General features: G+C 33.9%; 1 protein-coding gene across 2 annotated transcripts in view; it reads right to left on the bottom strand.

Annotated features, from left to right (window-relative positions):
- The window catches only part of Pof1b (POF1B actin binding protein), a 62,244-nt gene that overhangs the window by 22,790 nt on the left and 25,887 nt on the right, over positions 1–13,567 (bottom strand). For both annotated transcript variants that reach the window (XM_021153727.2, XM_085838045.1), the window contains exons 5-7: positions 11,290–11,391; positions 7,051–7,224; positions 3,761–3,891 (exon numbers count right to left, since the gene is read on the bottom strand). In XM_021153727.2, the coding sequence (XP_021009386.1) occupies positions 3,761–3,891; positions 7,051–7,224; positions 11,290–11,391 (407 nt within the window). The remainder of the gene's footprint in view (positions 1–3,760; positions 3,892–7,050; positions 7,225–11,289; positions 11,392–13,567) is intronic.

Raw genomic sequence — 13,567 nt, 5'->3', positions numbered from 1 at the left:
AGAATGGGATTTGAATCTATACCTAACAAAGTAAAACAGCCAAAATTCTAGTTTCATAAGAGAATTTCTAGCAACAAGATGAGTATTTGAACAGAGAGGTTGAGAGAGTATTTGTGGAGCCAAATTAAGAAGGCAAATCTTATGGGATTGTCAGTGGTTATACAAGTCTGAAATATGCTGCTGTAGGAACTGTGAAATCTGGGAAGAATACAGTTAACGTGTTGTCAAGGGCAACAGACCGACCTTTATTTTGTCTAATTACTTCCTCTCTACACAGTAGAAGAATGAGATATGAACACGGATGGTGAATATGTCAAACAAACAGAAATGAACAGGTTTTGACAAGAAAGCAGAAATAATATTTAAAGGTATTAGTTTTAGTACATTAGTCCCTAACTTTATCCATTATGTAATTGCTTATGAGCAATATTGTGCTTATAGAGGTAAATGGGTCATTGTGAAAAGCCTCTTGCATATATTTATAAAAATATGCAGGCTACTATGGGAACTCCAGGATTCTATTTTAAGGCATGATTAATACATGTAAAATGGTTTGCATGTATGTATGTGGTATTTGCTGTGTTGTGCCAAATAGATATTTTAGAACAGACCTAGAGAGAAAATGAAATATCCACAAAGTATAACTAAAATACAAAAGAATAATGGATTAAAGAAAAGTGATAGTTTATACATAGGTGAAAGATACCCAAAAAGGTTTGAATACATCTCTAGCCTTTGGTAGTATGTTCTTAATTCATTACTTTATCTGAAATTTTATGCAGTTGGTTGTCAAATTTTATAATATAGATAGGCATACAGTTTCTGGCATATGATGGTCACTCAATAGGCTAGTGAGAGGAAGCAAAATGCATTAAAATAGCAAACTTGTTCAAAAATAATTGAATGCATGGCATAATTCTTTGGGCCATGCAAGAGAAGAGAGTTTTTCAGATAATGCAAGATGTTGATTAGGTATAATGATCAAAACCTAGCAAAAGAGAAAACTCTTATATTGGAATAGACTTAAATAATTAGCTATATTTTACTCTGATGTATCCTGAGTGAATTAACAGTACTGGAGGCATACATTTGGTCAACAATATTAAGTCCTGTATTAAGTAGCATGAATTCCAAACTACATAAAAGGGCCCTTGTATAACTCTAAATTCTATGGATAGTACACAATGGAAGGTGAATAGCAGAGATGGCAGTAGAGAGAGAGGACAGAGAGCCAAGTGAGAGGACTATACTTTTCTAGAGTTAGCACTTTGCCAAGTGGGATGAACAATTAGATAATAGAATATAGTTGAGGAAAATGGTAAGAGAATGGTTGTAGGAAGGTAATAAAATTTATAGAAAAGAGATGGGTATGAGATGAATATATTAAAGGCACTAAACATAAATATTGATTTGGAAAACATATGCCTTCTTTAACTTAAAAAGTATACAAAATTATATATATGCATATATACACATATATATTATATCATACCCTCCATATTTATATAGCATATAAGTTCTATAATAAAAGTATTTATCTAGAAGCAAAAGAATGTAATCAGTGAGAATTTTGAATTAAAAGTAAATCTATTGACATTTCTTTATCTTCTAGATTACTTTGAATTTGTTGTCATATCCATGCTTTGACTACACAGCATTAGGTAATTCAGTTAATAAGATGTGCTGTCATCTACAAATAAATGATACCCTCAAATTCCAGGCAATCGTTATGCTAGTGGTCTATGTAGGCATCTGTAACCATGCTATACACACACATGTACATATAAAATGGTAAATTTATGTATTTATATATAATTGTATGCTATTTATTACATTATGCAGTTTTATATTTACAATAACATAATCCTCCACAATGCATGTTACATACAGTATACTATATAAATTAATATACTGAGATTTATTTATAAAATATAATATTTATAGATAAAATTTATAAAATGAGAACACATCAATAACATAGACATGGTAGTGTATTGGTAGTAAAAATATATATTCTATTCTAAGTGTAATATGCTAAAAACAACTCTTACAAACACAGTAACTCTTCTTTCTTTGGTTTTGACATTTTTGAGACATACATAGTCTTGCACCAGCTGGCAAGATAAGATATGTAGCTCATGATGGTCTCAAAACAAATGAGGTACTCTAGTCTCAGCCTCTTGAAGGCAGTGATCATAGGTTGGGAAACCACCACACCAGTGTGATTCACTTTTAAAATGAAATATTTGCTCAGTTTTCTCATATAATCACCCTATATGCTCAGTAGTGGTGTTTTGCTGTGAACCTGAATGTATTCCATCAAAAAGACTTTCTTTGGGGGGAGGAGGGGTGCAGAGGGCTTCCTAGGCCCCTCCTGTCATTATGGGGGTCTGGGATGGAAATTGTGAGGGAAATGCTCAGGGTTGGGGGCCAAGTTGGAACAGGGATTCCTCAGCAACCGAAGGCCTCTCTCTTGCTCTCAGTGTCCTTGCTGGGGTGGGTGGTCCAGGGTTTCTTACTCCTTAGAGGCCACGTAGGCCGTGAGGTCCACCACCCTGTTGCCGTAGCCGTATTCATTATCATACCAGGAAATGAGCTTTACAAAGTTGTCATTGAGAGCAATGCCAACCCCAGCATCAAAGTGGAAGAGTGGGAGTTGCTGTTGAAGTGGCAGGAGACAACCTGGTCCTCAGTGTAGCCCAGGAGGACCTTCAGTGGGCCCTTAGATGCCTGCTTCACCACCTTTTTGATGTCATCATACTTGGCAGGTTTCTCCAGGAGGCATGTCAGATCAACAATGGATACACTGTGAGTAGGAACAAGGAAGGCCATGCCAGTGGGCTTTCTATTCAGCTCTGGGATGAACTTGCCCACGGCCTTGGCAGCACCACTGGATGCAGGGATGATATTCTGAGCAGCCACACGGCCACCACACCACAGCTTTCCAGAGGGGACATCCACAGTCTTTTGAGTGGTTGTGATGGCTAGGACTGTGGTCATGAGCCCTTCCACGATGCCAAAGTTGTCATGGATGACCTTGACCAGAGGCTAAGCAGTTGGTAGTGAAGGATGCATTGCTGACAATCTTGAGTGAGTTGTCATATTTCTCATGGCTCACACCCATCACCAACATGGGGGCATCGGCAGAAGCGGGGGAGATGATGACCCTTTTGTTCCCACCCTTCAAGTGGGCCCTAGCCTTTTCCATGGTGGTGAAGACTCCAGTAGACTCCATGAAATACTCAGCACCAGCATCACCCGACTTGATGTTAGCTGGATCTTGCTCCAGGAAGATGGTGATGGGCTCCCCCCATTGATGACAAGCGTCCCATTTTCAGCCTTGACTGTGCAGCTGAATTTGCCATGGGTGGAGTCATACTGGAACATGTAGACCATGTAGTCGAGGTCAATGAAGGGGTCATTGATGGCAACAATTTCCGAGGAGCAGAGAGTCTCAAAAAAGACTTTCTTAAGGGCTAGAGAGATGGCTCAGTGATTAAGACCACATACTGCTCTTGGAGAGGACCCAAGTTTTATTCCCCTAAATGATGCTGGAAAGCCTACCACTGTGTGTAACTCAAGTTCCAGGGGCTTCAAGTCCCTCTGGACTATATGGGTACCCAAACACATGTGGTGGAATAAATTCATGGAGGTGCACACATATGCATGTAAATCTTGAAATATCTATTTCTAAAATTACAAAATTGTACCTAAATACTTGACAAGTGCAACATCAAGATGAAATATATATTTATAATACCTTCCTCCAATTCGCTCCAAATGTTCTAATAGGCAGTGATATAGGTCTGTATTCTTGCGACTTAGATCAGCAAGCAACTCTCCAAAATATTTGGGATCCAATTTTTCAGGACCATCATCCTGAATTATCACCTGAAGGAAATATCAATTGCAATTATAAGCAATATTGATTTTCTAAGTTCATAGACATATTGATACAAAATTTTTAAATTTATTTTTATTCTTTAATCCTTTATTACAGTCCAGACTTCTTCATGCCCGTCCCAGCCTGTCCCCCGCTCTGCAACTGCTCTCCATCTCATATCTCCACCCCATCCCACCAAGTCTCCCCACTCTCTGGGGCCTCAAGTCTCTTGAGAGTTAGGTGCATCTTCTATCACTGAGGCTATGAAATTTTAAAGAATAAAAGATGATTAAATCATCACTTGAATCAAGTTACCAAATTTTTTATGCATTAGATGTGTATATTTTCAATAGGCAAGGAATTGAAAGGAAATATCAACATTGAAACATTTTCAATTTATTTCATTTCATTCAATTTTAAATGATCTAGTAAGTGCAAAACTTGAAAAACATTCATTTTTTTCTTTCTTTTATTAAAAATAGATGTTTTTCATACAATATATTCTGATCATGGTTGTCCCTTCCCCAACTCCTCTGAAATTCCTTCCATCTTCCTTCCCATAGGAATCCACATGCTTTCTGTTTCTCCTTATAAAACAAATGTGTACCTTAAGAATAATAATGAAATAAAATAAATAAGATTTTTTTAAAAAAATCTAACCAACTGGAATAGGACAAAACAAAGGGAATAAAAACAGCGTCAAAGAGAAACATGGATGGTAGGTGCATGTACATCCAGAGAAACATTTGTTTGAACACATAGGAATCCTCTAAAACTTTAAAACTATATGTTTACAAATAAGTGGATATATGAATGCATATATGTATATGTATATATATATATGAGATTCTTCTTATTTTTCAAAGTCTAAATCAATTCCTACCTCAATACACCCTTGATAAGTATTCAGCTGATAGATCATTCTTTTTTCTTTTGCTCCCAAAACATATTGCTTATACCTTCCTAAGTAAGATGACAACATTTTGCTTTGCATTAAATTTTAGGTCCTACCACTTTCCTCTATTAGAGGAAATTAAGGCAAAGAAAAATTAAAGATTAAGTTGACAGAAGTATTTGTATTTGATCTATAAAACAACGATTTCAAATGATTTAATCTATTAACATGGGTTTTTGTCATTATCAATCTATATAATGTAAGAAATTTCACACACTACTCTAGAGGTTAATGTTTCCATTCAGACAGTCAGAGGAAAGATCATTTTAGGCTTTTTAAAAAAATTGGAACACCATGAATTTTTTATCAATATGGCCAACATATATATTTCTAAACATCATGCCTGAGAAATAATACCATGTATATTTAATATAAAACAATACAATTCCTGTATTGGAAGCTAATTTCTTTTTTCATATTCTTTTATCTTTTAAGAGATGTCTATGAAAGAGGTCAATTTAAAAGTGGAGTAAGCACTGATAAGTGGATATTAGCCCAGAAACTTAGTATACCCGAGATATAAGAGACAATTTGTAAAACACATGAAACTGAAGAAGAACGAAGACCAAAGTGTGGACACGTTGCCCCTTCTTAGAATTGGAGACAATCACCCATGGAAGGAGTTACAGAGACAAAGTTTGGAGCTGAGACAAAAGGATGGACCATCTAGAGACTGCCATATCCAGGGATCCATCCCATAATTAGCCTCCAAACGATGACACCATTGCATACACTAGCAAGTGTTTGCTGAAAGGACCCTGATAGAGCTGTCTCTTGTGAGACTAGGCCGTGGCCTAGCAAACAGAGAAGTGAATGCTCACAGTCAGCTATTGGATGGATCACAGGGCCCCCAATGGAGGAGCTAGAGAAAGTACCCAAGGAGCTAAAGGGATCTGCAACCCTATAGGTGGAACAACATTATGAACTAACCGGTACCCCGGAGCTCTTGACTCTAGCTGCATATGTATCAAAAGATGGCCTATTAGGCCATCACTGGAAAGAGAGGTCAATTGGACTTGCAAACTTTATATGCCCCAGTACAGGGGAACACCAGGGCCAAAAAGTGGGAATGGGTGGGTAGGGGAGTGGTGGGGAGGGTATGGGGGACTTTTGGGATAGCATTGGAAATGTAATTGAGGAAAATACGTAATAAAAAAAAAAAGTTAGACTCCAAAAATCCGAATAATCCAATTTTTTAAAAAAATGGGATACAGAGCTAAACAGAGATTTCTCAACAGAGGAATCTTGGATGGTTGAGAAGCACCTAAAAAAAATCATGGAAATGCACTTTATTCTCCTGCAGAGAATCCAGGTTCAGATTCAGCACCCACATGATGGTTCACAACCATCTGTAGCTTTTTATTATAGTTCCAACTGATCTGACTCTCTCTGCTAGTCTCTGTAGGCACCAGGTATGCACATGGTTTACACACACGCACACACACACACACACACACACACACACACACACACACACACACACACAGGAGAAAATATTCGTATAGAAAAATAAAAATAATAAATTTGTGAAAATTGTGAAAAAAATAAAACTGGAGTAAGTACAAATGATGTTTGACTCTCCATTATTTCAGTCATTATTGTTAGTTTTTACCAGATTGAAGAAAATCATTATTTTCTTATTATCACTTGTGCAGCAGATGTTTACAAGACTCCAAAATCTTTACAACATAAATTAGTCACTCAAGATTGTATCCAGGGAGGTTTCTCCTTAGCAACTAAGTTTTGGTTTCTATTTTGTTATAATACACAATAAAGTATAAGTATAGTCTGACTTGAATTAGTATAATATATTCTCAAAGAATATATACAGCAACTAATTCCAAGCTGGTGAAATGCTATCATTAACAATCATCTCAGATGACAGCATTTCTAATTCGTTGTTCATTTGAATATTATATCTCATGAAAATGAGTAATGCTGAACAACTGTTGGGCTCATTTCTAAGGATCAGTTATCAGTCACAATTAAATATTCATGACTTGATAATAACTTCATCCATTTAATTAATGAACCTGAATGATTTTTAATTTCTTGAAAGGAGTTTGGATAGTTGTTTTTAAAATGTTGTGAAAACACACTGGTATAATTCTTCAATGTTTAGATGAAATTTGAATGTGAGTGTTAGACTACTAAAGTAAGACATGTTTAAGAACTTACTAAATTTGGTAAGTATTGAACTGGTTGATCTTACCTGTTCATGTATTTGGCTTGGCCCGCCATGACAGAGTTCATGCCCAATATTTGAATCATTTTCTGTTATACACTGGATTTGATGGCTAGAATGGGACTGCTGACAATGTGGAGAGTGGATGATCTGGGGTTGCTGGATGACATGATGATGGCATTGAATTTGAGGACAACATTCCTAAAACATATATACATGTCAAAAAATAGCCATCTAAAACCAATTATTACAAATCAAGAAAAGATTGGAAACAAATTTGAAAGCCACAACTAAATAATTAGGTATAGAATTTGTAATTTTAACTAATGATAATTTTAATTTAACCAGTAAGTAGAAATTATTAGAATTTGTTTTTATTTAATCAGTAGCTATGGCCATCAAAATACTTACTCAAATAAGCTATAAAATTTCATGTCCTAATTAAATTGATATTTTAGTTGTACTTAAATCTAAAATTATTATGAATATTTTAAGCTTTCTTTTATGACTCAATAGGCACTCTACTATCTAATTATATAATAATTCTATGATGCTGAAGGTTTAAAAGAATTTAAAATTAGGAAAAAATACAATTCAGTGATTTTCAATAGGAAGTATGTTTGTATCCCTATTGGGGAGGCAATGAACTCATGCTTATGAAACTTGAGAAGAGACTATTTTAAAACCATTGAGAATCATTGATTGGTGCTTTTGATCTAGGAAATGTAAGCCCTTACTCTAATTCTACCAGATACCTTTATTCAAATACTGCTTTTATTGAGTTTCTGTGTGGAGTAAATGAATTGCCTGTAGGAACTGTGCGTTACTATTATTATAACATTGATGCCACCATAAACTTTAATTTTATTGTCATTTATCTCACTAAATTTGAACATTAGTACCCTCCCAAAAAACGACAAGTCAAATTATGTACTTCTAATGACAAAATAAATAATGACAAAACTGTGAGTGGAATTCATGATTTGTTCCTCAGAATCTAAGGGTATAAAGGTCACTTATATTGACTGCAGGAAAATCTGAAATTTGCTTTTAAACCCAATCTATTTTAGCTGCTTGTTTATGTCATTATGTTTTCCTGAACAATACAGGAAGGAACTAATATTTGCATATATCCATTGGGAGGGCTTCAGGCATACTTGAACATTTCTATAGTATGCTGTTATTATTCTGCTTTGAAAAGAGACAGCTAATAAAAGCCTGCTTTCAAAGAAAAAGCACTCAAGTTTTATTCATAATGTTATATTCACTCACATATAGTCAGGTTTGAAAGTATAAATTCAGTGTAAATTTTCTTTTTGACTGTAAAAAGTTGACTTATTGAAAAGTAATGTAATACAAGCATTTAGATACTTAGATGCAATAATTTTCAAACTATGTCAGATGAAAACAATACTGAATTGCAGAACAATGAATACAGCATCACCCCTCTGGTTTAACATGTAAAGTAATCTATATACATATATTATATATACACATATGTTTATGTATATATACATATATGTCCTTTTATATGAATAGAGTGATAAACTTTCAAGAGTGGCTATCTGCAAAAAGAAACTAGATGCATGACGGCCCAGATAGAGAAGCCAATTACCATTAATATTATTTGTATTGTTTTCAATATTCTTTTTATAGTTAGAAAAATTTTAATCTATATGAATTACATTTTATGTGCATAGAATATTTTGAAATAAAGAAAAATATATGAAGAGGCCATGTTATGAATAAAAACTGCCTCTGTAGATATATAAAGGCCACAGAATCAGTTCTTGGCATTCCTTTCTCTAGACTGTTTAAGTATGACTCATTTTACAAGTGTGATAGCACTGAGATCTTTACAGTTTAGAAAACTAACCATATGCTTTAATCAACTTTGCTACAAATTAACAGATAAATATATTATCTGTTCTTTTATGTTATAAAATGTCACCATGTTGTGATGGGATATTAAAAAGAATTGTATTTACTATTTTTAGTCTTGACACTAAGGTGGAATCCAGATCTTCATCTACAAAAGTGCCTACCCCTGAGTTATAGCTCCAGTTCTGATACTCAAGTACTGAAATCATTGTTTTAAAGGAAAATATTCATATTGTAATCATACTTTGAAGCATAGCATAATTTAAATGTAAATGTACAGAATATTAACCACTAATGATCTCTCATGAGTTATTCCTTTAAATAGAGGGGAAAAAGAATAATATAAACTACAAGTAGTTTGAAAGTATAGTTAACTTACTACTGTACCAACTTTTTACTACAGAGGCCTCTTTTTTTTTCTTGGACAAGTGCCAGTACATTGTTTTGATTAGACCTTGGCTTTATCTAACATGCTATGGTATAGCCCCTATCACTGAGGAAATAACAAAACAAAAAATTATGCTTTGTTCCTTGGTACAGGCAATTATACTTTGGACAGCACACATGGTAGTTATAAAACTCCCAAATGATTAAAATCATTAGTGGGGGGAAAAAAGGTAGCACAAATAAATACTAATGTCAACAGTAAGCAAAAGCCGTGTTCTTAAAAACATATCTTAATATTTTAAGCTGTATGGGTGGTAAGGCAATCAATGTTATAGAGAACATTGTATTCTAGAGGCTATAAAGTGGAAAAACTATTCATTCTTATTAAAACAGACACTTCAGCCAGGCACTGGTGGCACACGCCTTTGATCCCAGCACTTGGGAGGCAGAGGCAGGCAGATTTCTGAGTTCAAGGCCAGCCTGGTCTACAGAGTGAGTTCTAGGACAGCCAGGACAACACAGAGAAAACCTATCTCGAAAGACGACAAACAAACAAACAAACAAACAAGAAAAAAAAACCCAGAAACTTGAAAGCAGCATTAAATAATGTACCCCAAATTCTCCCATGCTACTTAAAAAGTGTAAAACATTACTTTTGATATCCTGGTTGAATAAATATAAATATAAATCAACAGCTTTAGAAACTATTATTTGGAACATCAAAAACAACCAGTGATTTTTTTTTTTCTACTTGATAGCATGTTGGGTTGTTCTTTGAAAACTGTTTAATCTACCAGGTCTTTAGACACTATTCAGCATAACAGGGAAACCAAAAGGGAGACATTTTGATGTTATCATTCTGAAAATTTATGTCATTTCACTTTTACTAGGCATCAAATAAGGAATATTTGATACATAGCATGTTATTTCCTACAAGTCTACTAACAATTGCCAATAAGTGCTTATAAAAATAGAGCATGTTCTCATGCCAAGAAGTTTTGAAACAAAATCCAATACATTTTCAGTGTGTTTTATTTACATGTGAGAAAGATAATTTTATTTTCCAGACTGATTTTATAATATTTCACTGCCTATTATGTCCTGAATTGTTACCCATACTCCAAATTTATGGTGGCGTTCTAAGTTCCAGAAATATAGCATCTGCTTTAAAAAAAATATGGTCTTTTCAGATAGAATCCATTTAGAGTAAGGTTACTAGGATGAGATCCAATCCAATATGAGCAATGTCCTCATAAAAATGAGAGATTTTACATTGAGACAGCCATGCAGAGAGGGATGCTGCTGTAAAGATGCTCATGTAGGGTGCCATGTCATAAGAAGGGGTTTGGAATGTGATTATGCAATCAAAAATGCCTGAGGGTGCCACAAGCTAAATAAACTAAGAATGAAAAGGTTTCTTTCCTGACAGTTCCAGAAGGATGATGGTCCTGTTGCACACTGGAGTTTTCAATTTCTGCTTTTTAGAATTGAGAGACAATAAAATTCTTTCACTTTAAACCACCTAATTCAAGTATGACTTAAAGCTTCAGCTTCCTATATCCTTCAGAATATTTTACTTACCTGTTAATACATAGTACTAATTTAAATCTGAGCATCTTAAAATAATTTAGATAACATTTTGGGCTTTTATTTTTGTAAACTAGTTTTTAAAGCTATATTATATACTTCTAACATATAACATGTATATCATATATATATACATATACATATATAAAAGAAAACATATACTATATATAAGGTTAATTTTCTACCATTACCTTGTTATGTGACTTCAGATTCATTTTCAGTAAAATGAGCTTCGTAATAAAATATAAAAATATTAAGGATAGTATGGGGGACCATAGACAAGATGCCATACTATAACTCACAGTAGTCTTGCCTGGTACTTGATAATTAAGTACAATTTCAATTCTATTAAAATATTCATAATTCAAGATTTATATTTATAAAACAAGTTTTAAAATAAATATTACTTACCTGATCTGTGTTTAGCTTCTCCACTTTTCTTATTGTTTTTTCATAAATTACATTGTTTCCTGGGAAGAATTGACTTCCTCTTAGGAAAGGAGACAATGGTTCCTAGTAAGAGATTAAATAATATGTTTTCATTTGAAAAGTGTTGTTTCCATAGGCTCTCCAACAAATACATGGTATCTACTAGGCTCTGATGTAGTAACAGATTTTAGGAAGATAATGGAAGAATTCATTAATAAGTTTCTTCCAAGAGGAAGAAAGAATTTTAAAAAATAGTCTGTCAATGAGAACAATTTGAATTCCTCCTATTTTTACTGGTTCTCCAGGGAAGATCTGAAGGAAGTAGGAAATATAGTATTCATTTTTCTGGGTGAGAAATGGGGGCGAAGTATAAAGTAGATTGGGCTTAAGTTGTTGTAACCCCATTGGCTCTAAGACAGGACACAAGTAAAATGTCTGTCTTCTAAGGTAGTCTTGCATAAAATTGTCAGATTTTAAACTGGGGTCACAGGCAGGTTTCTTTCTATGTAAAGAAATTATTAGAGAACTTTAGAATAAATAGAATTCATTCTGAACCATAGAATTTACTAAACCATAAAGTGGGTAGAACTGCATTGAACTATTTTTTCTAGGACTCAAATTTGCATGTCATTGAAGTGTACAATCCCTATTTGTGATGATAATCAAGACTAAGATTCTCAGTACAACATATGTTTTGAGTACTGAGAACAGGGCAGAAACTTTAAGAGCCACTGTATCTCTATATAATCAACTAAATTGCTATAATATTAGCCAAGTACTTAGAAGATATCAGTCAATGAAATAAAGGCCTGTGATGTGTCTTAGATTGAAAGACTAATGAAAAAAATCAGACAAGGAGTTCAATGTAAATGTAACATAAATCACATTATTTTTCCCCATTATTTTCTTTCATTTTGAGAAAGGGTCTTGCTGTAGCCCTCCCTGGCTGCCTCAGAACTCATTAGCTCTTGCTGGCCTTGCATTCAGGTGTCTGCCTACTTTTGCTTCCAAGTACTAGGGCATTAAAGATGAGTGCAACCATGTCCAGTTTTTCCTTCTGATTTTCATTTGAGTCATGAGGTTGTTTTGTTCATTGATTTGCCACAAAATAAAAAATGTGTAAATGTATTTTTAGTGTATGTAGAGTAGATAAAACTGCTAGTATATGGAAAATATTGTTGATTGGAAAATATTGTAATTATTCTCAGTTCTTAAAGCAACTGACCTAAAAGACTGTTATGAAGGGAAGAAATTCTTTAGCTTAAGTCTGCAGACCCAGATTTCTCAATGAACAGATTAGAAAAAGTTCTGGTTAGTAATCACACAATAGCTCAAAATGTGAGTGAAGACAGAAAACAAACAAACAAACAAACACCCCAAGAACTAGGGAAGTCTTTCAAAGTTTTAGAATCAAGATAGAAAAATACCATAAAAATCAGAGAGAGAAAATTCCAGCAAGTTAGTAAGAAACTGAACACAACAATACTTGAAACATCAGTGTATAAGAACTACAAAGTAGATTGGATTTTAGCTGCTATGAATACATTGAATCTGACTTCAAATAATCAGTGGAAGCAGGCCAAGTATAAAAGGAAGGTATGGTGTCGTGAAACAAAAGATGCAAGTCTTTCTCCATCCATATGAAGTGGATTCATGTAAGGAATTAACCTTCTCTGAACCTCAGTGTGCTTATCACACACAAGGATAGGATACACGGTATCCTGATCAAGCAAAAAAATTTAAGGTACCATTAATTTTGTACATTTATTTTTAATATGTAGTATCATAATATGTAATATATTAAAATGCTTTCGGGAAAACGTATAATATTTCTAGGCTATCAATTTTAATTATACAATATAGACTGTTTTGAAGGCAAAGAAATTATTGGCCCTAATTCCATAGTAGATGAACAGATTATTGAATGAAAGGGGATGGTAGTTACTCTGATCTTGATGATTTAGAATTTTCTAAAAAATAAAAATGAATTTATGAAAATATAAGATTTTCTTCTGTGTGAAATGCAATTCATTTTTAATCTGTCTATTACAAGTGTTTTCAAGACTTAACATGGCAATAAAAACTAATTTAAATTTAGACTATTATTTTACCAAATTTATAAGAAGGTAAAAATATTCCTATGAATAATTACTGTAGAAAAACAAATCAGCTTACTAACTGTAACCAAGCATTTTAGAGTTCTTAGTGTGTGAGGAGCTCAACAGTTTCACTGCTTCAGTCTCTACATTTGATTCGCTGC

This window comes from Mus caroli, unplaced genomic scaffold (assembly GCF_978045245.1).
Source record: "Mus caroli unplaced genomic scaffold, Mus_caroli_1 scaffold_5, whole genome shotgun sequence".
In the NCBI taxonomy this organism is placed as follows: Eukaryota; Metazoa; Chordata; class Mammalia; order Rodentia; family Muridae; genus Mus; species Mus caroli.
Note: the sequence above shows the minus strand (reverse complement) of the source record. Positions and strands in the feature narration are given on the sequence as shown.